The 25,280-nt window shown below is 38.7% G+C and overlaps 3 protein-coding genes across 7 annotated transcripts; 2 read left to right on the top strand and 1 right to left on the bottom strand.

Moving 5' to 3' along the window:
* The first annotated feature begins 151 nt into the window (after positions 1 to 151).
* Positions 152 to 8,332, top strand: LOC146563577 (uncharacterized). Of its 5 annotated transcripts, none has more exons than XM_085290752.1 (9): positions 152 to 1,032; positions 1,175 to 1,291; positions 1,369 to 1,515; positions 1,815 to 1,925; positions 2,014 to 3,092; positions 5,091 to 5,156; positions 5,507 to 5,657; positions 6,110 to 6,202; positions 6,506 to 8,332. In XM_085290752.1, exons 1-5 carry the CDS (start codon positions 867 to 869, stop codon positions 2,253 to 2,255), a joined length of 783 nt encoding a protein of 260 aa, XP_085146878.1. In that variant the 5' UTR covers positions 152 to 866; the 3' UTR covers positions 2,256 to 3,092; positions 5,091 to 5,156; positions 5,507 to 5,657; positions 6,110 to 6,202; positions 6,506 to 8,332. The 5 variants fall into 5 exon arrangements, with proteins under 5 accessions (XP_085146878.1, XP_085146880.1, XP_085146876.1 ...); XM_085290754.1 differs by having other exon boundaries at positions 152 to 912; positions 6,500 to 8,330; XM_085290750.1 differs by having other exon boundaries at positions 6,500 to 8,330.
* An 8,874-nt stretch (positions 8,333 to 17,206) lies between these two features.
* Positions 17,207 to 20,325, top strand: LOC146563576 (uncharacterized). The gene is made up of 4 exons (XM_085291037.1): positions 17,207 to 17,305; positions 17,681 to 18,073; positions 18,621 to 18,737; positions 19,246 to 20,325. The coding sequence occupies exons 2-4, from the start codon at positions 17,696 to 17,698 to the stop codon at positions 20,323 to 20,325; spliced, it is 1,575 nt and encodes a 524-aa protein (XP_085147163.1). The 5' UTR covers positions 17,207 to 17,305; positions 17,681 to 17,695.
* Positions 20,326 to 23,663: 3,338 nt separating this feature from the next.
* LOC146563575 (urokinase plasminogen activator surface receptor-like) lies at positions 23,664 to 25,202 on the bottom strand. The gene is given in 5 exon segments (XM_085290760.1): positions 23,664 to 24,016; positions 24,101 to 24,211; positions 24,559 to 24,705; positions 24,783 to 24,899; positions 25,157 to 25,202. Coding segments are annotated over 5 exon segments (624 nt in total). The 3' UTR covers positions 23,664 to 23,813.
* Between the last annotated feature and the right edge of the window lie 78 nt (positions 25,203 to 25,280).

Raw genomic sequence — 25,280 nt, 5'->3', positions numbered from 1 at the left:
TTCAAGTCATTCTTGACTGTGTTTCAGTTTTGATGCACTGATACTTAACATGTTTTATAAGGTGAAAATACAGATTTCTGTCTTGTTATTACCTTTGTAAAAAGTATGGTAAAAATGAAAGAGAGAACTGGTGGGCCTGGTTTTTTAAAGATATATGTTGTATTGTAGAATGCATGTAGCATGCATCACAGTCAGTTTTTTTTTCATTCAGTGCCACTAGAGTGGTTGCATGGTTAAAACATACTCTGCTGACAACTGAAACAGTCACTGGTTATCAAAGAAAAAAAAAACAATTCACGTCCGTTCTAAAAGAAAATGATTTGCAGCCTAAATGGAGCCTAAACATATTTTAGCAATAGAATGAAACGACTTTAAAGAATATTCCATCAAATATATGATACAAAAATCAGCAATTTAATAACACTAAAACTTCAGCTATGAATAGAAGCATATATATAGCCACCTGTCATCAATACACTGATACAAAAATCAATAAGGCATTTTATTATCACTAAAACTTCAAACAAATAAACAAACTGGAACTAAACAGGTTTTTAAACTAGTTTTAATAGATATTATTCTTCCTCATACATATGTTGAGATTCAGGTATTCTATGTTATTCTATTTTAACTTTGGAGAATTCTAACTAATACCAATTTAATTATCTAGATATAGGTTCTATGAAGTCTATTCATATATACATATATGCTGTTTCAAAGGCTTGTTTTTGATAGTCAGGTTCTTTCATTGTCAAAGGAGGAGTTAAGGAGTGGTCACAGCAAGAAGACCACTTCCCCCCAATAAGAATTACTTATAAACTGAACAGAAACTAAACAGAAATTCACTTCTATCTGACCATCACACAATGCAGATCTTTGTGCTGATCCTTGGGATTGTGCTGCTCCCTAAAGGCAAGTTTTTGTTCAGTTATCTGTTCTTTAACATTTTTAAACCAGCAAGTTCTGTAATATTCAATGAAATGTTTTCTTTTTTAATGCTTTTACAACAAGTGTCATTACATCTTAGTAAAGGTTTGTCAATTCTACAAATGATTGCACTATTTATTGTACTGTTAGCCATCTATTTTTCAAACTGTTTTAGTGAATGTTTTAGAATATGTCCATGCATTGGAAGCAAGAGAAAGTTTACTTGTCTTTATCTTTGTTTTATCAGTCTGTGCTTTGAAATGTTACGAATGCATACCGGACCTCTCTGGAAGCTGCGCTCAGACAACAAAAAAATGTCCTTCCAACACTCAGTGTGCATCAGTCAGAATAGCTTCATACGCAGGTTTGATTTTGTATAGTTCTTATTTTATTCTTCTTTTAAACTGGTTCAGTTTTCAATGGTTCGTCTTTTTGTTGCAGGTGGTTCAAAACTGGTTGATATTAAAGGTAAAAGTTGTGCTGCGGCTGAGGAGTGTGTTCAGGCCTCAATCAACTTTGGAGGCGCCCGAACTCTAATTACCAGCAAGTGTTGCACCTCTGATCTTTGCAACTCTCAAGATGCCCCTGGTAATTTCTATCATGCTTCTTGGTATTTTGAAATCTAATTTCCTGTTCTTGAAACTTAAAAAATAAAAAATCTTTTTATCAAATATGTTGAGAAATTTTAAAGTGGGTCAATCGTCGTATTTGCTTGAATAGATCAGGGCAAAATAATCAATCTGTGAAAATTTCCTGATTGAAAATTCTCAAACAAACATATTAGTAACATATTGTTTTCTGTTGGTTTTTTTTCCAAGCTGATGTTTTTGGCACACAGTTAAAATAAGCAGGGAAACAAATATTACAAATATTTCTGTATTCAACAGAGGGCAGCATCTCATCTCCAAATGGGAAAAAGTGCTTCCAATGTGTTGGAAACGATTGCACACAAACTCTAAACTGCAACGGAAATGAGGACCACTGCATCTCATCAGCAAGTAATATACCGACAGGATTCAGTGTCTGCATGTTTGTTCTTTTCTGCTCAGACAAATGTTCTGTTATTCCTTCCTTTCATTTCCTCAGTGACTGCAGAAGGACAAAAGGTGACTGTAAAGGGCTGCGCCTCCAAGCTGATTTGCTCAAGCACACAATCTCCACAGATCACAGGAATCACTGCAGCAGAAATCAGCTGCTGCCAGGGTGACCTCTGCAACAGTGCTGGGATGACAACTACATCACAGCCCAGTAGTACAACTGCTGGCACTACAGCTGTTGGCCGTCTGCTCTTTGTCACAACGCTGATCTCTCTGGTCATGTTCTCTTAGCTGATGAAACAACAGCATCACATCCCAGCTTTTCATATGACTGTCACAATGTTTCCTCCCATTTCACCAGACCTTAAAAAATTATTGAAAATTTTGTAACTAAATATAATTTTCGGTTTGTGGAAAAAAATTAACGAATAAATTTCTTAAAATCCTATATGCATCTCTGTTTCCTTTAAGTCTCAAAATCATTTTGCACGCACATTTAAAGGTTATCGTAAGGAGTCAGTGAGACATTTTCCTGAATTAATAGAAAAGTAAAATACAAATATGGTGGATTTTGACAATTAAATTCAAATTTCAAATTCAAATTTTATTTGTCACACACACACAACCATACACAGTATGACATGGGGGTGAAATGCTTGTAGCTGTACAATGCCCGACCATTAAATGACAGAAGAAAAGTTCTACAATATTTACAATTTACTACAAAAATTTACAAATTAACTTAGGAATTTACAGTAAAGAATGTGCAAATACACTCAAAAAAATGAATGAGGTGGATTGTTCAGTGTATATTAATTATTTATTTTCATTTTACTTAAAATATATGTTTTTGTTAAGTTAACATATGTTTTTCTAATCAAGTCTACGTAATTGTGTCTATTATTCAACGTACATAATACTAATGTGTTACTTGATCGCATAACATTTAAGTTAAGTCAATTAGGATCGATATACCTTGTATATCCACAAGGTGGCAGTAATGCAAAAACAGTTGTAATGAAACCGCGCAGAACAAGAAGGTTTCACGGCTTGTGCCTGCTCATGCACAAGACTTCAAATTTAACTGAAAAAGGCTGTTTTGGCGCCAAGCTGCTGTTTCTTTGAGAGGTAAGACCACTTTTTTCTTTGACTATGTTGTGTAGTATCTATATGTCCAGCATGGTTATATTTTGCGTTTGTCTTACAAGACATGTTATATCGTTTGCGTGTGCTTGTTTTACATTAGTTTTACTGGGTCCTGGACATGCTTATTTTGTGGACTGTGTAAGAAACATTTTTATTGTTTTTTGTTTTATTAAGGGATTAGCTACAGGTAGTGATGGGCAGATGAAGCCCCATGAAGCACTGAAGCTTTTCATCCAATTGGTTCACCCCAACGCGAAGCTTCATGAAGCTTCATTTGCTCTAGCAGGACACCTACTGGACGTAAAAATAATAGCTGGCATGAATTTGAAGAGTGTGGCATTTTGCACACAGCCTGTAAATGTCAACAACAAAAGGAGTGTGTAAAACATGTATATTGTAGTGATGGCAGTATACTGTGTATATTTATAGTGGCAGTATGGGAAATGATTATTTGGAAATGCTTGAAATGGAAATGATCATTTACTGTGAGGTGAGGTGTGGTTGGGGTGTGGACAGTGGTTGTGCTTTTGTAACGTTGAGGTATGGACAGCTACACACTGAGCCTCAGTCCTGCCTGTTCACATTTTATTCTGTAAAAACTAAATTTTCACTGCTTTTATGACCTTTTTAGTGGGGAGAACATAGCTAGGATTTAATGATTTAACAAATCTTTTGAATCCTTTGTCCTCCACAATGCTAAATGGCTGGGAGTCCTCAATCACCATGCTGACCAGGTCTTCATCTATTTGAGATTGTTCTCCTGAGGAAAGACAATAAAGATAAAGCACAAATATAAATATCACACACGTAACTTATTACAGTTGTATAATATTGTTATATCATTTAGTAACATTACTGCATGCTATATTATCATTGCATTTGATGGCTCACCTGGTCTTGCTCCACAATCGGTGTCCCCCTTATTCTCATGCAAAGCTCTGTAGTGCCTAAGCATGGATGAGGTGTTGCTGTTATATCCCAGCTCCCTGGCACACAGCAAACACTTCACCTTGTACAAAAGTCAAGACAGCTCAACATAAATTGTATTGCACCATCAGTATCATGAAAATACATCTTCTGTAGAAATTTACATACCTTGTTGGGAGGAATAAGATCAAAATGTTCCCACACAGGGGAGGACATCCTCCTCTTCTTAGCTGGCTCTATTCTCTCCTGACTTTCTCTCCTCACTCTCATAAACCTCCATACGGTCTCCAAACTCTCACTAACCGCAACTCTCCATCAAACACCCACATTTTTGAATGAAGTCTGAGGGGTTTATATCGCTGTCATATCTCGCGGCAAAGTTCGAACCACTTCATGAACCAGTCACGTGGTACAGCCGGGCAGCGAGGCTTCGGACGTCATCATTTTCAGCTCCTCCCATAAATGAAGCAAGCCTCGATACGCGCTTCGCGGAAACGCCCCCTCCATTACTCGACACACGCTCCGAAGCCTCGATACAGAACGTCCCATCACTAGCTACAGGGGTTCATGGGGTTATTCTTTCAAGGGGTTATTTTTCCATTTGCTTTCTTGGGATTCCTTTTCTGTAATCCGAGAGTCGGAAATATCGAATAGGATAGCAAGGATAGCATAAAGTGACATTTAAAATCCAAAAAGTCAAGGGCGAAAGCCACTGTGACACCATTGTTCTGCTCTATCAGTAATCTGTATTATGTAAAAATGGTCTGTAAATACAGCATGTTTCCTAGCGGAGTTATACATATCAATGTAGTTATAAATTACAGTTTGTGAAAGTACACACTTAATTTTTTTAATAAAATTATTCAAGACATATGAGTGGACAGACAATGGAGGTCGACAGACCTGGTGATAATTGCTTCTATAGAAAGTTAGCACATGGCAGTGTCAATCTCTTGCTTTTCTTCTGAGTAGTATTTTATTTAGTTGTAATTCAAACAATAATTTGCTTCTTGAAATTAAGGAATTAATTTTTTTTTTCTTTATAAATCTCAGATCCTGCCTTTACCTGCTCCCTTCTATACTGATGTGGTGTATGTGGTATTGCTGAGCTTGTATGTGGTATGTGAACTGTTATACTTTTAAAAACAAAACTGTTTTATAAGTTAAGTTTTCTTTTGTGACCCATCCCATGCCCCTGTTATTTCTTCTCCACATCTGAACCATGGTATAGGTTGCAGTTCAAGGGCCTGAGGCATGAAATTCTTTTCAGATCAGCTGTGATCAATATTTTTTGGAACTTGATAAATAACAATAAAAGCTGTAATGGCTCCATTAGCATTTTGTGTAAATGTTTGTGTTAAAATTATAGCTTTAATGAGGTCTTACTACATTAGTTTTAGTTTGTATATGTGTACATATAGTATGTATATTTACAGTACAGTATGTTGTGTTTGTTGACATATTTTCAGGTGGAAGCAGAATATGTGAGGATTACTACTGCATGTTCCAAGGCTTTTTACACAACTTGACCAATACACTGACCAGCTCATAAAAGTCTTCAAGAAAAAAGGAGGCGTTGCAGGGAAGAAAATTAGACAAACTTTGGCCCCAGCCACACAGGTGCGTTATTCTGTTGGTAGCAAAATATTATGGCTAATAAGATCATTTTCAAATTTAAACAGCTAGTGTATGGTAGCTGCACAGTGCACTTACATTTATATTAAGCAAGACAAAGTTTGGTACTCAAAACGTTGGAAAATTTAAATTACCTAAACATATGTAAAATCTGATCCCTTGATTTAGGTTAAACCAGAAGTGAATGTTTTTATGTTATGTTTTGAATGCAAAAAAGATGATGTATTAGTTTGTCTTTACCTCCATTATGGACATATATAATGTGGTGGAAACCCTGCCCAACAGGTTAACTATTCATGTCCATGTGATGATTAGTTGGTCTTGTGTACATGTCTATCTGTGCAGTGGATATGTCATTCATTTTGCGTATAATGTGAGTTTCTGTCATCCTAAAGTATATCTGTTTTCTCTTCCTGTATCTCTGCCACTCTCTACAGAAGGAAACCATTGAAAAGGGGAGGGAGTGTGTCCTCAGGGCACTACCTTTTTACCTGAATGAAGACCCAAGCATCCTCTTCAAAGAATAATTGGTTGGTAATTTTAGTTTAGTTTTTTATCTGTATTAAACCAAATTTTGAATAACTAATGTTGTTGCATGTTGTAATGTTGTTGTTGTTGTAATTTGCATGGAACCTGTTTAAATGTTTTGGGAAATCTTCTTGTATACCCAAACTATTTATATTTATCGTTGAATCTGTAGTCTAAAATAGTGGCACACTGGGGTGCATGTTCCTAATATTGTGTTTACGTCATTAAAGGGTAGCTTTGGCCCTTTTTCTTTCTTTTTTTAAAACTGGATGCCATTTTTCTATGTTTTTGTGTCTAAGCTACAGCTGTTCAGAGGGAGCTGGAACAAATTACCCTTGCTATCTTTACCATCGAAAGAGCTGATGCCAGCACTCCTCCAGCCGATGTGGGTATAACCATCTAGTGTGTCCTGCATGACCTGGAAGACCTGGCCTCTGCATGTGCACTCTTAATGGGTGGGATATATGCACTGAATCTCAGTTAACCTCAAGACTGAAAGCTAAGAGACAATCAAAAGCATTGAGATTTAAAGGATTTAATTGAGAGATGATACTGCACCAGAAATGTTGAAGGGTGGTGTGTATATTAGCGTTCAAGGCATATTGTTATGAGGTGGAAATATATTCATATTCAGTTTGTGTTACATTGTGTGCATTGTAAAGGTAATTGCAATACATACTAAAAATAAGGGTAAGTTAGGAGGTTGATCTGATATCCTCGTGTTGGTGTTGTTCCCAGATCATCATACTAAATGTTGTTCCAGGATCAACATTGCAAGTGACCAATCAGAATGTTGTGACGTCATACTTTTGCGACTTCGGGAAAAACCGGCGTAAAACAAAAAACTGTACTTAAGCTGCATGAAACCGCCTCTGTCCGCCGATCAACTGACCCTAACCCTAACCCTTTAATAAACAGTAAGCAGAATTGATATTGTCCTTGCAACATTGGAATTTCATAAATGCACGAATGGCTTGGAATAGAATAACGTCACAACAATGTGATTGGTCACTTGCAATGTTGAACCTGGAACAACATTTTCATGATGGTCTGGGAACAACACCAACACGAGGATATCAGATCATCCAAGTTGGGAATGCAGGATGAATGTATATTTTGTGGACTTTTAAAGACGAACAATTGTTTCCATGTTAAAATGTTTACATCTGAAGTTTTTTGCCCAAACACTGGTAAAATAAATGTTGACAGTGGCGAGTGTTAAATGGTTACTGCTGTGCTGTTGCAAAAAAACTGAACGCTGACAAGCTGTTTTATTGTTAGACCATAATGTTGGCATGTTTTGTTAAAGTTTTATTTGGGATGGTGATGTAATTTTCTTTGATTGCTAATATCAGTGGACTATTTATTATTATTATTATTATTATTATTGTTGTTGTTGTTGTTACTTTTTTTTTTTTTTTTAAATTGTGGCTGTTGAGGTGGACACTTCACTTTGCATTGTTAAAGGAAAGCACTTCATTGGCATTGTGTTACTGGACTGACCCTAAGCAATCATTGCAAATAGCAACTTTGCTATCCATTTTAGACACTAAAAGAAAAAAACACTCACAGACCTTACTAGCATCACATGTGCATAACTCAAGTGTCATCTTATCAATGTGTTATGTGATCTTCAATGCGTTTTTTTTCTCTTCTATTTCTGGTAGATACAGACATTTAATTTAAAGTCTTGATGTTGCATCTGTCTACATACTGTTAATTACTAACCCTAATGAGCTGTTGTGTTTTATTTTGGACTGGGTTTACACAAATGCTCACTGAATGTGTTGGCAATAAAATAAATTTTAAAAAATAAGTTGGATGTACTTAATTCATTTGTGTGGAACCTGTTGACAAAATAGATTTATGTAAAACTAATTAATAAAGCACAAGGTGGCTGAAAATATAATATTTGAATTAATCTAACTTAAATTTAACATTTTACTGCCACAAATAAGAAATGTGTTGAAGTAACTAATCTAAACTATCTAACCTGAAAATATATCATCTATGTTCATACAACATAACTTGATTTAGTTAGTCTTAAATATGTCTTGTTAATCTTAAGTAGTTTTTTTAAATTAGATGAACTAAAGATTTTTGCTTTAAACTAACATAATTCAATTTCGTGGAACCTGTTGACAAAATAATTTTAATTAAAGTCAACGTTTCATTTTTTTGAGTGTAGCAGAAGAGATTATAAAGATAAGGATTATAAATTATAGGAATTATAGGATTATAGGAAATGTGTGGTGGTGCGTGTGGTGACGTGTGTGAGAGTCCAGTCTTATAGTGACGTGTTTGGGAGAGTCCAGTCCTACACCTGGTTCAGGCCCCGAATAGCCTGGGGGAAGAAGCTCCTCTTCATTCTCTCTGTTTTGGCCTTAAGGGAGCGGAAGCGCTTCCCAGACCTCAACAGTGAGAAGAGTCCATTGTTGGGATGGGAGAGGTCCATCATAATCTTCCTAGCTTTGGACTTGCACCGCTTGGTGTAGATGGACAGCAGGTCAGGGAGCTCTGATTGAATGATGCGTTCTGCCGAGCGCACCACCCTTTGCAGATCTCGTCTATCCTGCTTGGTGCTGTTCCCAAACCAGGTGCAGATGTTTGACGTCAGGACGCTCTCGATGGTGCAGGAGTAGAAGTTCTTGAGCACCTTCAGTGGCAGATGAAAGTCTCTAAGTCTTCTGAGGAAGAAGAGACGCTGACGGGCTTTCTTAACCAGGGTGTTGATGTGACAGGACCATGACAGGTCCTGAGTGATGTGGACACCCAGGTATCGGAAACTGTCCACTCTCTCCACTGGCGTGCCACTGATGATGAGGGGTTTGTAATTCCTCGCCTGCTTTGTAGTGAAGTCCACGATCAGCTCCTTAGTCTTGCTGATGTTTAGGAGGAGGTTATTCTCCTGGCACCAGGTCTCCAGGTTCCTAATCTCCTCCAGGTAGGCCGTCTCGATGTTGTCGGAGATCAGGCCCACAACAGCAGTGTCGTCAGCAAACTTGACAATGGAGGTGGTGTCGGATGTGGCTACACAGTCATAAGTCTACAGTGAGTACAGCAGGGGGCTTAAAACACAGCCCTGAGGCACTCCAGTGCTGAGTGAGATGGAGGGGGAGACTTGTTTTCCCACCCTCACTGATTGGGGTCTGTCTGTGAGGAAGTTGAGGATCCACTGACACAGTGATGAGCTGAGTCCTAGATCCGTCAACTTGGTGAAAAGCTTAGAGGGAATTATTGTGTTGAATGCTGAACTGTAGTCCACGAACAGCATCCTAACATAATTCCCTCTGCCAGTGTCCAGGTGACTCAGGGATGTGTGGAGCAGGTGAGATATGGCATCGTCTGTGGAACGATTAGTCCGGTAAGCAAACTGAAGTGAGTCGATGGTGGGAGGAAGTGAAGAAGTGATGTGATCTCTCATCAGTCTTTCAAAACACTTCATCACAATTGAAGTCAGTGCTACTGGACGGTAGTCATTGTGGCAAGCGGGCTGTTGTTTCTTTGGAACAGGGACAATAATGGACCGTTTGAAGCACGTGGGAACCACAGCTTGGGCCAGGGAGAGGTTGAAGATCTCCGTGAACACCGGTGCTAGTTGATCAGCGCAGGCTCTAAGGACCCGGCCAGGGATTGCATCTGGTCCTGCTGCCTTCCTGGTGTTCACCCTCCTGAAGGTGTTCCTCACGGCATGCTCTGTGATGACGAATGCATTTTCTTCACTGGTGCACTCCGAGCGCGCGCAGCCGTTTGTTGTTTTAATTGCTGCGGCGTCGAAGCGAGCATAAAACGTGTTCAGCTCATCAGCCAGTGAAGCATCGGCATTCATCATTGAAGAAGCTGGTCGTTTATAGTCCGTTATAGTCCGCAGTCCTTTCCACAGGCTCCTAGAGTCGCACTGTCGTAGCTGTGACTCTAGTTTTTCCCCGTAGCTCCGCTTTGCCTTTCGGACCGCGCTGCGCACGTTGTAGGACGCAGCCTTGTATAGGTCCATATTACCGGAGACAAGCCCTTCATTGTAGGCAGCGGTGCGTGATCTCAGAGCGTCGCGGATGTTTTTATCCACCCACGGCTTCTGGTTGGGAAACGTTCGGATGATAGTTCTTTCTGCTGTGTCGTCCGCTAGTTTCCCGATAAATCCCACAACCGCTTCCGTAAACATGTTGATGTCATCAGAGCTGCGCCGAAACATGTCCCAGTCTGCGTCATCCAGTGCGTCCTGCAGCGCGGCCACCGATTGGTCCGTCCAGCGAGCGACCTCCCTCCTGATTGGTGGTTGCTGCTTTAGCCTTTGTTTGTAAGCAGGTATGAGGAAGATGGCGGAATGGTCCGATTTTCCAAATGCCGGCAGGGGTTGAGCCTTGTAACAGTTCTTGAACGGGGTGTAGCAGTGGTCTAATGTCCTCGTGCCCCGGGTGGGGCAGTTGATGTGCTGGTGAAAGTTGTGAAATGTCCGTTTGAGATTCACTCTGTTAAAATCTCCCATAACAATGAGTGCGGCATCTCGGTGAAGTGTTTGTTGATGTGTGAGAGCCTCATGTAGCTCACATAAGGCAGTGTCCGAGTCCGCGTGAGGCGGAATGTAAACAGTGCAGGCAATGACCGCAGTGAATTCCCGAGGGAGATAGAAAGGGCGACACTTAACGATCAAAAGCTCCAGATTGGGCAAGCAAGAGCGTGTGAGTGGGGAGATGTTTGTGCTGTCGCACCATCTGTTGTTCACCATCAAACACACTCCACCACCTCTTTTCTTCCCCGACTCCATTGTCCTGTCCATGCGGTAAACCGAAAAGAACCCCGTTGGCTGCACGGCGTGGTCTGGTATCGCTGGGTTCAGCCAAGTCTCGGTGAAGCAGAGGAGGTTGCAGTCCCGAATGTCTCTCTGGAACTTGATTCTGGCTCTGAGGTCATCAAGCTTGTTCTCGATGGATTGAACATTGGCTAGCAGGATACTGGGCATGGGTGCGCGGTGTGCGCGAGCCCGTAGCCTGTTCCTGATGCCTGTTCCTGAATTATGTGTAAACAGAATAGCACAGAGTTAGTGAAGGAGTGCTTACAGTGCAAAGTGTACTCATTATTCTTGAACTGTCACCTACTAACTGCCTTTCAAGTTTGTGTGACTAACACACAACCAGATGATGATGTAGAGTCAAAAGTGTAAATACACTGATCATGGGCATTATTGGTCCAGCTAGGTTTGGGTGATTTGCATTTTTTTTTTTGCAGATTGTATTTACTCTAATATAATCTATTTAGAGTATTTATATTATAATATATTATATTATAATCTAATTTATTATATTAGATTATATAATAATTATATAATAATCTAATACAAACTCATATAAGATTTGTTTGATGTTCTGGCATAAACACACATATGAATACATTCTTAAAATGTATGTGTACGCAGTGTTGGGAAGGTTACTTTTAAAATGTATTCCATTACAGAATACAGAATACATGCCCCAAAATGTATTCTGTAACGTATTCCGTTACGTTACTCAATGACAGTAACGTATTCTGAATACTTTGGATTACTTAATATATTATCATGCTTTTTACAACAACGTGAATGTACTAATGCTGTGTGATTTATTACTATTACTGAAGGTCCGCGTCTCCGAACTGTAGTAAAGGGACCTCTGACTAATACGGCGGGGTCTCTGTCGGCTCGTAGCCGAAAAATAGCTTTACTTTGTTGTGTGGGTCAACTTTTCTTGCGAGAGACAGAGAGAGGCGTTGAAAGACTGCTCCAATTGTTTTCGGAGGAAAACACGAACACGGTGTACAGTCGAGTCTTAATAGTTTACTTACAACTGGGCTCGTCAGGCACTCTTCTTGGCTGAAGTGGTTGTTATTATATTTACATGCTTCCAGCTCCCGTTTTTCCTCGATGACAACTCGTACCTTTCCACTCCCCTTTTTCTCCCTCCTCGCTCACAGACCCATAACGTGTATGGCAGTCCATTCTCCCTGCAGCACGGACTACACTGCCCATGATGCTACATTCTTTAGAGCTATGCTTGTAGCATTCTGCCTATTAGCTTAGCACAACAACAACAACAACAACGAAAAGGCGCTCTCTCACCCAGGAAACACACAGTCGCAGAGAGAGAGAGAGAGCGTCGCCCTGTAACCATGGCAACCGTAACGCTGCCGCCTGGAACAACAGAACGTAGCTGTCAAACAAAACCCAAACAGTCCTGACCCGCGACAATATGAAACAGGAAAGTACCGCAGTGTAATCCATTTATTTCAACAAAGTAACTGTATTCTAAATACCACCTTTTTAAACGGTAACTGTAACGGAATACAGTTACTCATATTTTGTATTTTAAATACGTAACGGCGGTACATGTATTCCGTTACTCCCCAACACTGTGTGTACGCGATAGTCAATATTATGGGTTATCAAATTAATAAGACATAAAGAAAATATGGCTGAACTAATCTACCGATCCGCAGTAACTCGTTAACAGATTTGCCGCATTATGGCGTTAATGTCATTTTAAGGAGATTAACGCTGACAGCACTAGTGGGAATCCAATGAATATGACTGCACATTTACACCGACATCATCCTAGTGCAAAGGCAAATGGAAGCAGACAAAAACTACGGAGCCCCGCAGGGGACATGGGAGAAAAAAAAATTAAGACGGACTTTTGCGAGATCTCGCAAAACTACGGCGCCCCGCAGGGGACATGGGAGAAAAAAAATTAGGGAGGAAAAAAAAAATTAGGGAGAAAAAAAAAAATTAAGACGGACTTTTGCGAGATCTCGCAAAAGTATTGCGAGATCCGGAGTTTGTTTTGCGAGATCTCGCAAAACTCCAACAATGGCGGCAGCTACTTAGTTGTAATATTACTCTTTCTGGGTCACAAAATACACTTTTAAGATATTTTGAGGCGTGAATGTAGTTGTGTAAACGTCAGATACCTGCTCGGTTTACAAGACATCACATACTTGCAAAAGTGCTCCAACGTTTTTGGAGATCTGACACCCACTAGCTCGAAGCTAACGGGAGGTCGAGACCTACTACAGCCCGGAGGAACACCGCTTTCCCGGCACATCGTGCCTCGACCTCCCGGTCGGCTTCGAGCTGGCGGCCTCCGAAGAATGCGGCTAAAACTTTTGCGATACTTTTGCGAGCTCTCGCAATACTTTTGCGTCTTAATTTTTTTTTTCTCCCTAATTTTTTTTTTCTCCCTAATTTTTTTTTCTCCCATGTCCCCTGCGGGGCTCCGTACAAAACAAACTCGGGATCTCGCAAAACTTTTGCGAGATCTCGCAAAACAAACTCGGGATCACGCAAAAGATCCTGCTCCTTTTTGATAGCGTTTCAGTTGAAGGGTGCGGTGCTACGGTACGGGGCTCCATGCGGTGCGGACATGGAGGAGGATTTAGAACATTTCTTGCGGTCAAGAGAGGTCCCACACGACGACATCATGCACATGCAACAAGACAAAGTACGTATAAACAACAAAGCATTAAACACCGCGGTTCAAAAGGCGAGTAACTTGTTGAAAAACCGAGGTCATATATGCAGGCCTTTAATGTTAATTCTTGTAAATATGTTCAGGTTCATTAAACATAACTCGTTAAGTGCACATATGTTTTGAAATTTCAAATCGTGTCCAAATTCATGGGCTGCATCCTCCCGAGGACTCGGGCTTCGTGGTCTACGTGGGCTGGGTCCTCAGAAGGTCGGGTAGGCCGGAAGTAAATGGCTGGGGAAATTGGACGGTCTAGCCTTCTGATTAGCGTCACCGCTGTCTCGGTGGAGTGTAATAAGCTCGTCCGTCTGCTCCTTTCTATCTAAAATATAAGACGACACTGGAGTAAATTCTCGACCATCTCACACTTCTGTTTAATCAGTTTTCTGTTTGATGTTGATTAAGCGGTGTAAAACCAAGGTGGAACCCACCTGGGGGATTAATAAAGTTTTATTTTATCGAATTTAATCTAATAACTTTAATCTCAGCCAAACCGTTTTACTCACGAACAAATGAAACACTGAAAAAAGCCAAACATTAACATTTTTAGGTTGTCTAAGTGTTTTATATATTACGTTTAGCCTGAGTAGCAAAAGTCCGTGGTGATCTGAAAATAATATGCCGGGAGTTGTGCCGTTCTCGGCGGCTTTAGTGACCCTTGAGCTCTTGGCTACCTATCGAGCTGGTGGGTAACAGACATCAAGGAAAACGTCGAAGCACTTTTGTAAATATGCGATATCTTGATAAACCGAGCAGATATTTCAAGTTTATACACCCACGTTCTCCCCTGAAATATGTTAAAAGTTTATTTTGTGACCCAGAAAGATTAATAATGGTCATTTTAAAACTTATTAATGGCTGCCATTACCGGAAACTGGAGTTTGGCTGGGCCGCACTTTGAATTCTGGGATATGGTGGGCCACGAAGCACACACCCGACCCATCCTTCAAATTCGGTGAAAAGTGAATGTTTGTAATTCTTTGTATTACACCCCCTGGCATATGTTAATTTTGTTCTGGTTGTATACATGTTCTGTATACTGTTTCTTAATAAAGTTCAATAATTTAAAAAAAAAAAAAATCGGTGAAAAGGAGGACGCATTTGTCCGCTGCATTCGGAGGAGTTTACGAATTTAAAATAGAATCTTTGTAGAGATTAGAGATGGCACGATACCACTTTTTTATGTCCGATACCGATACCGATATCATAAATTTGGATATCTGCCGATACCGATATGAATCCGATATAGTGTTTTTTAATCAACAAAACTGTTTTTTTAAATATCTTGCTGCATTTTGCAAGTCTGCAAGTTCATACTCAAGTTTAAAACAACAACTACACTAAAGCTATTCTGTTATACCTGTATACAAAAAAAATATTTCATAGTTCAGCAATACTGATCAATCTAATAAACTTAGACCTACACCATCCTCCCTATTCTGGTATTTTAAAGAGTACTTGGCGTAAATATTAAGCAACCTAACTAATAGGGTTCCAACTCCCAGCAACAACAAAAATAAATAAATAAAAAATAGGGAACCACCCCTCACGCGCCACCTCATGATGCTTAATCGACGTAATCAACCTTAATTTGATGCAGTGTGAAAAAAAATGCACAGAAATCAATTATTTTTCAAGAAATATTAAATAGATTCAACATCTTTCTTCAACAAAATTGCAGACTGCACAGATGGTACCTTCCCAAAGTAAAAAGTACTATAGCTTACTAGGGTATATATTAGACTTAATAGTCACTATATACAGTAATGGACTTCTATTCATTTTACATCAAATTAAAACTTTGGGTGTCAGATAATTATTTATTAAAAGCTCGACATTTTAAATGAGAATAAGAAAGAAAAGTATGTCTTTGTGCCCCCTTTTCCCTGTTCATGCCCTATCGGCCCCCCTGGCTAAACTTTGCTAGATCCGCCCCTGCACAGTTACCAGCGTCAGCTACGTAGAAAAAGATCCTCGAGTAGAAAGTTATATTAAATACATTCTAACAACAGCTTATCAAGCTTAAACGTTCTGCTGTTGTTCAGCCGCTGGTTTCCTCTTTCTGGTACAAAGTGGGCCAAAAACAAACAAGACAGACGGACTCGCGACAGAAAAGCCGATCAGCTGATCATTAGCAGTTTCACGATTGAAGTAGCAGCCGGAGAGCGAGAGGCAGTCGCTTGTTAAGCTTAACGCGGGAATGCTTTACAAACATTCAGAGATGGACTTACACACGTGCTTTACTTCTCTCGGGGATAACTTTGTCGGAGATGAAATGCCAGGTTGCTAGCATCCAGACCACCGACAGGTCCGGCATGCCACAGCTGCTCTATCACATGATGCATACTGCTCCGACGTGCTAACGTTCTGAGGTGAGTTACAGCGTGTTGCAAGTTTTGTGAGGTGCTTTCGTGATATTTAATGGATCGGATTACATTTTTTATTTTTCTCCGATATCCGATCCAGTAATTTAGGTCAGTATCGGACCGATACCGATACGTAATATCGGATCGGTCCATCTCTAGTAGAGATTGCCATAATTGTTATACATTTCTGTGCAAATTAAAAAAAAAAGGAGTCTATGAATTTGGATCGCATCGCTGTGACATAATCGGTCTACAAAAGCGTCCTCAGGAGGATGCAGCCCATGAATTTGGACAATGTGATAAATAAAGTTAAAAAAAAAAGAGGTTGCAGCCCATGAATTTGGATGTTGTTATCTGGCTGTGCCATTACCATGGTAACATGGACACCATGGCACCAAATACTTGGTGGAACTTACCTTACTTATACCTTACTAGCAAAATACTTGGTGGAACTTACCTTACTTATACCTTACTAGCAAAATATTTTTTAGTAACGTAGTATATAAATATCTACTACTATTACTATACTAATACTAACACAGCAACAGTAAAGTAATAAGACAGAAGTTGACAGAGTAACTTTTGATAATGATCATGAACAGTGATTAAGAACTCTATTCTAATACAGTTAGTATTCCATGTGTGCCAGTGTGGCTTCCTAGAGTAAAAGTATATTAATAGCATTTCTCTAATGTTTTATGTCTGCAGGTGGATAAGGCAGTGCTGTTCGTCATGACTGATGGACAAATGGCAAAATACATAAGGACATATGGTGACAGAGTAGCTGTCCAGTCCTTCTGTCAACAAACTAAGTACAGCACAGATAAAGAGACTCTTCTGCAGAACCTAAGAGATAAAATTGCGACACGGAAAGTAAGATCAAAAACCAAAGGAATGCTGTGTGGTTCATCAGGTGTGTTCCACAAGCAAAGTGAAGGGATGGCAAGACAGAGAAATAAAATACTGCAGGAGAGAAGACCTGCAGAAAAATTGAAATCGGATGGCTTCATTTAAGCAGTAATGAATACCGTCAAGTGAGAACCAGAAATGGTGGAGGAACAAGACATGCAAGAAAGATGAAACACTGTTAACAGTTCAGTCCTCATCTGAAGAGGATTTTTCTGTCAGCATAACTGAAGAAGATTCACCGGTGACATTACTTGGATTTGACAGTGAGACAGATGATTTTGTCCCAGATCTACTTGAACATGGGGATTCATCTGACAGTGACACTGGCAAACAGGTTTGTTAAAATAAGAAAGTTATTATTACAAATAATGATCACTTTAAAGTTACTGTATTTTGTCGTGTTTAGTAGTGCTCGGTGGTAACATGCGACATTTTCTAATTTTGTTGTACTATTGTACTAGGTATGACTGTGCAACTGCAATAAAGAGTTGTCTTATTCAAGTGCTTTATGTACATCTACGAATATTTGCACTTCTGAAGGATGAAATTATTCCAGGAATTTGTTGTTGACTTGTGTGGTAAGGTACATTTAATACATCTGTGAAAGACTTACAGCTTTGTATTCATTGACATGTACAAAATGACTGGCTGCTGAAAAAATAATTGAATTATTTTCGTTTGTGTCTTGTGTTTGTTTTCTGGTTCACAGATTCACAATTTCCAGATGGAACACAATCCAAAAAAACTGAAATCACTCTGTGAGGCAGTGACAACACAAAGTCCAGGAAAATCCCATCATATGCATTCAACCCCAACAGACATTAAAAACACTGTCGTGGGACAGCGGCAGCAGACTGACTCAAGTGATCATGATTTCCCTGACCACTGCTCTGAAATTATTGATCTGACCAGTATAGTTCCTAACAAATCCTTCAAACTAGAGTCCCGGGACAAACTTCCAGAAGATTTGGAATTTTGTTTTCCACACATAGACGAAGCGGATACGGTTGTATGGAATCCTGAAGAGGATCTTGTCAGAGCAGATGGTGATGACACAGTCGTGATAACCCTAAATTATGTCAACAGTGAGGATCTCAGACGGGTAAGACCATGGACAGTTGTGGTTGATATGGTTTAAGTGTGACAAAATATGGAAATTTATTAATAATCAAATTCAGTAACTTGCATAGTTCTGATTTTAAAAAAAGCTGATCATGCATTCCTGCTTGGACAAAATTTAAGTATGTGTGTTATTTTCTGTAATATTCTTTTAAAAGAAATAACTTACAGTACTGTGAAACAATTGCTCGATTTCTATTAATCAGAATTCATCTCTTGTTTGTTTAAAACTTGATTTTTTTTTGCAGCAATAATACAACATTTTAAGTAGTAAGAAGTACATCAAGATCTGATAAAAACCTGTGGAATTCCACTGTAATATGTCTTTTTACTCTTGTAAGTGAGACATGTAGGCTGAAAATAAAGAGGTGTATTTTTGTTCTATTTCTTAAGACCTATTGACATATTTTGCAGACTTTTTAAGAACATTCATGATTTAGAATAAGCCAAGGTAGAAGATTGAAGAAGAGTCTTCTAATCTTGAAGGGTTAAGGTGTCTGTTGTCAATTAATGCAATACATCCTTCTCAGAATGCTGACACAAATGGATTACCTATGGATGGTTTCCTGCTACCATTGTCTTCAACTAATGGCTTGCCCACACCCCATATGCAGTCAATACAGGAGGAAGCACCCCAGATTGCACAGGTAAGATGGATCAATTCAGGCAACCATAAACACCTACCTTTACATACTGTAGAGATGCCAAAATTTCATGCTATTTTCTGAGGATATGGCAGTTTGTGGGTCCATTTGAATTAAAAGGATATTGTCAGTTGAGAGACAATTCCAGTGTTTTACATTAAGATAAGATTAAACAGGAAATTTAGTCTTGAAATCAAATTATTTACATAACACAGCAGTGAGACATTGTTTTGGTGTCACTATTGTGTTCTCTACCTATTTTGCACAGAAGTGAGTCTTCTCATACATGTAAAGAACACTTGTATAATTTTCTGTGAGGCATACAAGGACATCCATCAGGCCACAATGTTAATGTTATATATAAATTGTCAGTGCAACCATGGTTTGGGAATGTACAGCCCACTAAAATTAGACAAATAAATTTCAAACTTTTTCAGAACATTGATATTGTGTAATCTGTACAATTCATTTGCATTTCTTATGGAATGTGCATGTTTTGTCTTTTACTCAGGACCATGGACTGAATTTCATCGCACAAGGTTTGCCTTTAGATTCAAGCAACCAACTTTCCCCATCAAATTCAGGAGACCCACAGAGCCCCCTACATGTATCAATTCACAGGATAAAAGTTGTTGATGATCTTTTGGCTGTATTTATGGACAGTCGCATTCTGAATGAGACTTTAAAGATGAACTTTGTAAATGAAAATGCTGTTGATGATGCTGGGGTGTCAAGGGAGGTTTACACTGCATTTTGGGAGCAATTTTTGGAACAGTGTGAAGGTGAAAATGAACGAGTTCCAAGGCTGAGGCCAGACTTTAGTGAGGCTGAATGGCAAGCTGTTGGGCAGATATGGGTGAAAGGCTTACTAGACCATGGTGTCTTTCCAGTGAGGCTGTCAAGGGCTTTCATTTTAGCTTGCATCCACGGAATGGACTCAGTTGATGTAGACATTCTGATTGCATTGTTTCTCAACTATCTCCCTCCTGTTGAGAGATCAGCTGTTGAGAAGGCGCTCCAAGGCACAATGGATGAAAATGATGAAGAGGACCTGCTTGACCTCTTTACAAGGATGGGTTCCCACTTCCTACCACCTAAGAACAACATGCAGCCTGCCATTGAAACAATGGCTCATAAGGCCATTCTCCAAGAGCCAAAGTATATAATGGATTGCTTCTCCACACCCATGGCACATCTGCAGCTAAAACTGGCAGACAAGGAAAGTGTGTTGTCTCTGTATGAGACAAAGAAGGCCACAGGCAAAAGACTAGTGCAGCTATTTCAAACAACAAAATTGATGCTGCCTCACGGAGAACAAATAACATTTAACCATCTTCAGCGTTATGTTAAAAACGCTGATGAAACCAAAGCTGAAAAAATCCTGCACTTCTGCACAGGATCTTCTGTGATATGTGTTGACAAAATTTTGGTGTGCTTTAATGCTGAAACTGGGCTCAACAGAAGGCCTGTTGCTCACACCTGTGGAGCTACCCTTGAAGTGCCATGCACTTACAGTTCTTATCCTGAATTTCGCACAGAGTTCAAGGTTCAAGGTTCTTTATTTGTCACATGCATAGTTATACAAGTATAACACACAGTGAAATGTAGCCTGACACGCTCCTCGACATGTGCAAAAAAATTGGGGGGGGGGGTGTAGAGGAAGAACATTATATATATATATATATATGTAGTATATACATTGGGTGAATGTGCAGTAGTAGCAGCAAGCAGGTGAATTCTGTACATTAATATGAATAGACAATCTGACTATTTTACAGGATAGACAATATAGACATATTTAAAATTAAAGGAATTGAAATGTACATTGTGCCTTGGTTTAGTGTCTGGAAGAGTCCTGTCTCAGTCAATTATAGATGATGTGAGCGGGCGGGTGTGTGTGTTTAGGGCACGGATGGCTTGGGGATAGAAGCTCCTCTTGAGTCTCTCTGTCCTTGCCCAGAAGATGCGGAACCTTCTACCAGATTGCAGAAGTTGGAACAGTTTGTTGCCAGGATGGGACGGGTCCTTCAGTATCTGCGCTGCTCTAGTCCGGCATCTCCTGGTGTAGGTGTCCTGAAGCGGGGGGAGAGCAATCCTGCAGCAGCAGCAGAGTTCGACAATGTCCTTTCCAGCAATTACTTTGAAATGGACATCATTTGAACTTGATGAGTGTACTAATGGTTACAGCTGTAATTGTTATTTGTATGATTATCCTTGAGTTCATAAATTCTGTCTTGTTTCATTTTGTCATTGAAGCATTTGATATATTCAGCCGTATAACAAGCAGTCACAAATGTAATTTTCTGATGGTTTAGTTGTATGTTAGGTCAGATTTCACAAGGACTCTTTATTGTTTAAAATTCTTTGAAAATGACCGCATCTTTAACTTCTGTTGAAAACAAGGTTTGTGTTTAGCGTTAGAGAGACATATCACATCAAAATTTGCTGTACACATTGTCATTGTTTTCTTTTACTCCTGCCATCAGCCAGAATAAAGGCTCTCTTTTGTTTTAAGTTCATTATCCTCTCTCTCTCCTTGTCTGCTTTTGGGTACGTTCTGTCAACACACCTGCATACCCCACAGTGACACACATTGGCTTGCTGTTTATCCATCTAGAATGTTTTGTTGTGAGTTGCCTAGTTTTGGGAGATATTAGCTGTAGAGATCTCTTCCTTGTTGAAAAACAACATGAAGCTACATAAGGTCTACATAAAGACATTGCTACTAAGCATTAAGTACCATGTGAAACAAGAGAAGGGTAGGCTTGTACAGTCAATATCTCTAAAATTGGGCAACTCACACTAAAACAATGTGGATTAAGGAATACTACAGCTAGTGAACAGAAAAATGTGTAAATTTGATTTTAGGGTGAAAAGTCCATTAATATTAGTAAAGAATGTCACTATGGTTGCGAAAGAAGTTATTGAAAGTTAATGATAAGATCCTGTTTACAAATTCTTAAAGCTGATGTGGCCTATAAACATCTTGTAACAATAAGTCCTATTTTCCCTTGATTAGCTTCCAAAATGTTTACTAGTTGTTTTGTTAAAAATCATATTGCCATCACAAGTTATTTTTTTTGAAAGGACTTTGCCATAATGTGACATACAGATGATTCACAATTCTTTATACCGTCTTATATAATTACAAATTAACAAGCAATGATAATCAGATTTAACAGTTTCTTGGATAAACAAGATTGTAGGCCAGGATTTCTAATTAGGTTAAATAGTATATATTGTTAATTATAAAATATTGCTACATTTTTGACAGATTATGCACTTCTGACTACCCTTCTCTGAAATTAAAGTGCCTGGGAACACAGGCAGTCAATACACAGATGTTGTCGATATGCTTTTGTCATTTGCAATTTTTTAGTTGTCTGTACTACATAGTCCAAAAAAAAATTAGAAATTGATTAGATTTCAGTTTATTTGTCCGGTAGTTCAACAACACATATCATCCTTTCAGAAGTGGTGAGTTTTGCAAAAATAGCATTCGAATGTAACAGAACAGGTGGGTGCAAAGAATTTGTTATTCAGCTGATAAAATAAGCTTCAGATAAATTCAGTGACCAAAAAAGAATGTTTATATCTATTAGAAATTCTAAGAGTTCAAAAGGTCTCAATTTAGTTCTTTATTTTTTCAGTTTTGTTTAACCAACATTAAAAAAACTAAAGCTCTTCTGGAATCAGAATAAATAGTTAAAAAAAAAGAAGCAAAAATGACATAAAATAATTATATTTTTAGTCAGAGAAACTTGAGTTCAGAAAAATGCCAAGGTGTCCCCTCTCAGATTATGATGCCCCTTAGTACCATTTCATGTAGCCTGCCAATGTGACAGTTGGCGTTATGATATATATAAAGCAACAAGGCATAATAGCATATCTCTTCGATTTTAAACAGTATTCTAGCCAACATCAACAACTAAACATTCCCATCATTAACAAATAGAGATGGTGTAAATAAAAACTCAACTCAATTATTACAAAATACTCAACATAAACCACCATTATCTGAGTAAACACTGTACATTAAAACTCCTAACACATTAAATTAAGATGTGTCTTATGTTTTGATCCATGTATCAAGCCAAATACACAGTTAAAGTAATTCGAAGTAATACACATAGACATGGAACTTGATAACATTTGACAGAACATTACAATGTTTTTGTGCTAAAGAACACTCAGAATATCATTAACAGGCAGAGACTTCCCTTTATACTTTAGTTCACTGACCCTCCTGGAACACAACAATAAATATTTCTATATAAGATATTCTCATAAATGACTGTGTACTAGAAAGCTTACAGTTTACAGTCTGTTTAACATCCAGAAGTTAGCTTTCTCACATATAGCACAGGTCAATTTTGAGAAATGTTCTCTGCTGCAGTGTATGCAATTTACACTAATGCCATGATGTTCTCTCTTAAATGCATGTACAAGTTCACAGCCTGATATGGGTCTGTTGGTGGAGTCAGATGGGACTCAGTCATGATGATATTGCACAGTTCATATAAATCGGGGTCACATGGTTTGGTCAGTTGAAAAACACACTCAGTTTTACACATTTCAACATGTTCTTCTTCAGTGGGGCAAAGGAAGTCTCTTGTCCCGTAGAGCTCAGGTAATGTATACATTACATTAGGTCGACCACTGGGGATATTGATGTTTGTTGATGGCCTGATGGAGTGTGTATTCCAAACCTGTGCAGTGTCATCCAGCTCATCTGTTAAAGCAGTGAGTAACAAATGCAGTTAAATATTGGGACAGAATGATCTACGTTCTAGAAAAATAAATCACTGGCTAATATCTATGATAAAAGTCAGCCAAGTGTTGATTATTTCAACCATATTTTTTGTATATGTCTTATTAATTTGATAGCCGATAATATTGACTTAAAGAAAATAGAGAAATGTACAGGACTTTAAGAAATGTATTCATTTATTTTCTCCACAAACCAAAAATTATGTTTAGTTACAAAAATGTAGTTATTTTTTAAGCTCTGGTGAAATGAGAGGCAACATTGTGACAGTCATAAGAAAAGCTCGGCTGTGATGTTGTTGTTTCCATCAGCTAAGAGAACAAGACCAGAGAGATCAGCGGTGTCACAAAGAGCAGAAGGCCAGCAGTTGTACTGATGGCACTGTTGCAGAGGTCACCCTGGCAGCAGCTGATTTCTGTTCCTATGATTCCTGCAATCTGTGCAGATTGTGTGCTTGAGCAAACCACCTTGGAGGCGCAGCCCTTTACAGTCACCTTTTGCCCTCCTGAAGTCACTGAGGAAATGAAAAGAGGGAATCACTGAATCACTGAGCAGAAAAGAACAAACATGCAGACATTGAATGCTGTCGGCCTGTTACCTCTTGTTGAGATGCAGTGGTCCTCATCTCCATTGCAATTTAGAGTTTTTGTGCAATCGTTTCCATCACATTGGAAGCACTTTTACCCATTTGGAGAGGAGATGCTGCCCTCTGTTGAATACAGAAATATTTGTAATATTTGTTCCCCTCCTTATTTTAACTGTGTGCCAAAAACATCAGCAAAAAAACAAACAAAAAAAACAACAGAAAACAAAAGAAAAACCATTTATGTTATTAATATGTTTATTGTTTGAGATTTTTTAATCAGGAAATTTTTACAGATTGATAATTTTGACCTCATCTGTTCAAGCGAATACGACGATTGAAAGAAAGGTTTTGACCCACTTCAAAACTTTCTCAACATATTTAATAAAAATAAATAAATTTTTCTTTTTTTTTTTTACTTTCAAGGACAGGAAATTACATTTCAAAATACCAAGAAGCGTGATAGAAATTACCAGGGGCATCTTGAGAGTTGCAAAGATCAGAGGTGCAACACTTGCTGGTCAGTAGAGTTTGAGAAACTCCAAAGTTGATTGAGGCCTGAACACACTCCTCAGCCGCAGCACAACTTTTCGCTTTAATATCAACCAGTTTTGAACCACCTGCAACAAAAAGACGAACCATTGAAAACTGAATCAGTTCAAAAGAAGAATAAAATAAGAACTATAAAATATCAAACCTGCATATGAAGTCACTCTTACTGATCCACACTGAGTGTTGGAAGGACATTCTTTTGTTGTCTGAGCGCACCTTCCAGAGAGGTCCGGTATGCATTCGTAACATTTCAAGGCACAGGCTGATAAAACAAAGATAAAGATAAATGAAATTTTTCTTGCTTCCAATGCATGGACATATTCTAAAACATTCACTAAAATGAACCGTTTAAAAAATAAAGGGCAAACAGTACAGTAATTAGTATAATAATTTGTAGAACGTAGACAAACGTTTACTGGGTTGTACTAAAACATGTTGTAGAAGCATTAAAAAAGAAAATGTTTCATTGAATATTACAGAACTTTCTTCAAAAGAACAGATAACTGAAGAAAAACTTGCCTCTAGGGAGCAGCACGATCCCAAGGATCAGCACAAGGTTTTGCATTGTGGAGCGGTCAGACATAAGTAAATTCTACTTTAGTTTGTGTTCAGGTTATAAGCAATTTGTTAGGTTTGTAGCATA

Source organism: Mchenga conophoros, linkage group LG11 (genome assembly GCF_057382185.1).
Source record: "Mchenga conophoros isolate Kocher_MC1m ecotype Shallow Benthic linkage group LG11, M_conophoros_male_GT1.1, whole genome shotgun sequence".
NCBI classification, from domain to species: Eukaryota; Metazoa; Chordata; class Actinopteri; order Cichliformes; family Cichlidae; genus Mchenga; species Mchenga conophoros.
This window is presented reverse-complemented; position numbering and strand designations above follow the sequence as displayed.

Coding starts and splice junctions, on each gene's coding strand:
- LOC146563577 (XM_085290752.1), top strand. CDS start 867: ATGCAGATCTTTGTGCTGATCCTTGGGATTGTGCTGCTCCCTAAAGGC. Junction 1,033..1,174: donor GTCATTACATCTTAGTAAAG/GTTTGTCAATTC, acceptor TTGTTTTATCAG/TCTGTGCTTTGAAATGTTAC. Junction 1,292..1,368: donor CAGAATAGCTTCATACGCAG/GTTTGATTTTGT, acceptor TTTTTGTTGCAG/GTGGTTCAAAACTGGTTGAT.
- LOC146563576 (XM_085291037.1), top strand. CDS start 17,696: ATGGAACACAATCCAAAAAAACTGAAATCACTCTGTGAGGCAGTGACA. Junction 18,074..18,620: donor ACAGTGAGGATCTCAGACGG/GTAAGACCATGG, acceptor CATCCTTCTCAG/AATGCTGACACAAATGGATT. Junction 18,738..19,245: donor AAGCACCCCAGATTGCACAG/GTAAGATGGATC, acceptor TCTTTTACTCAG/GACCATGGACTGAATTTCAT.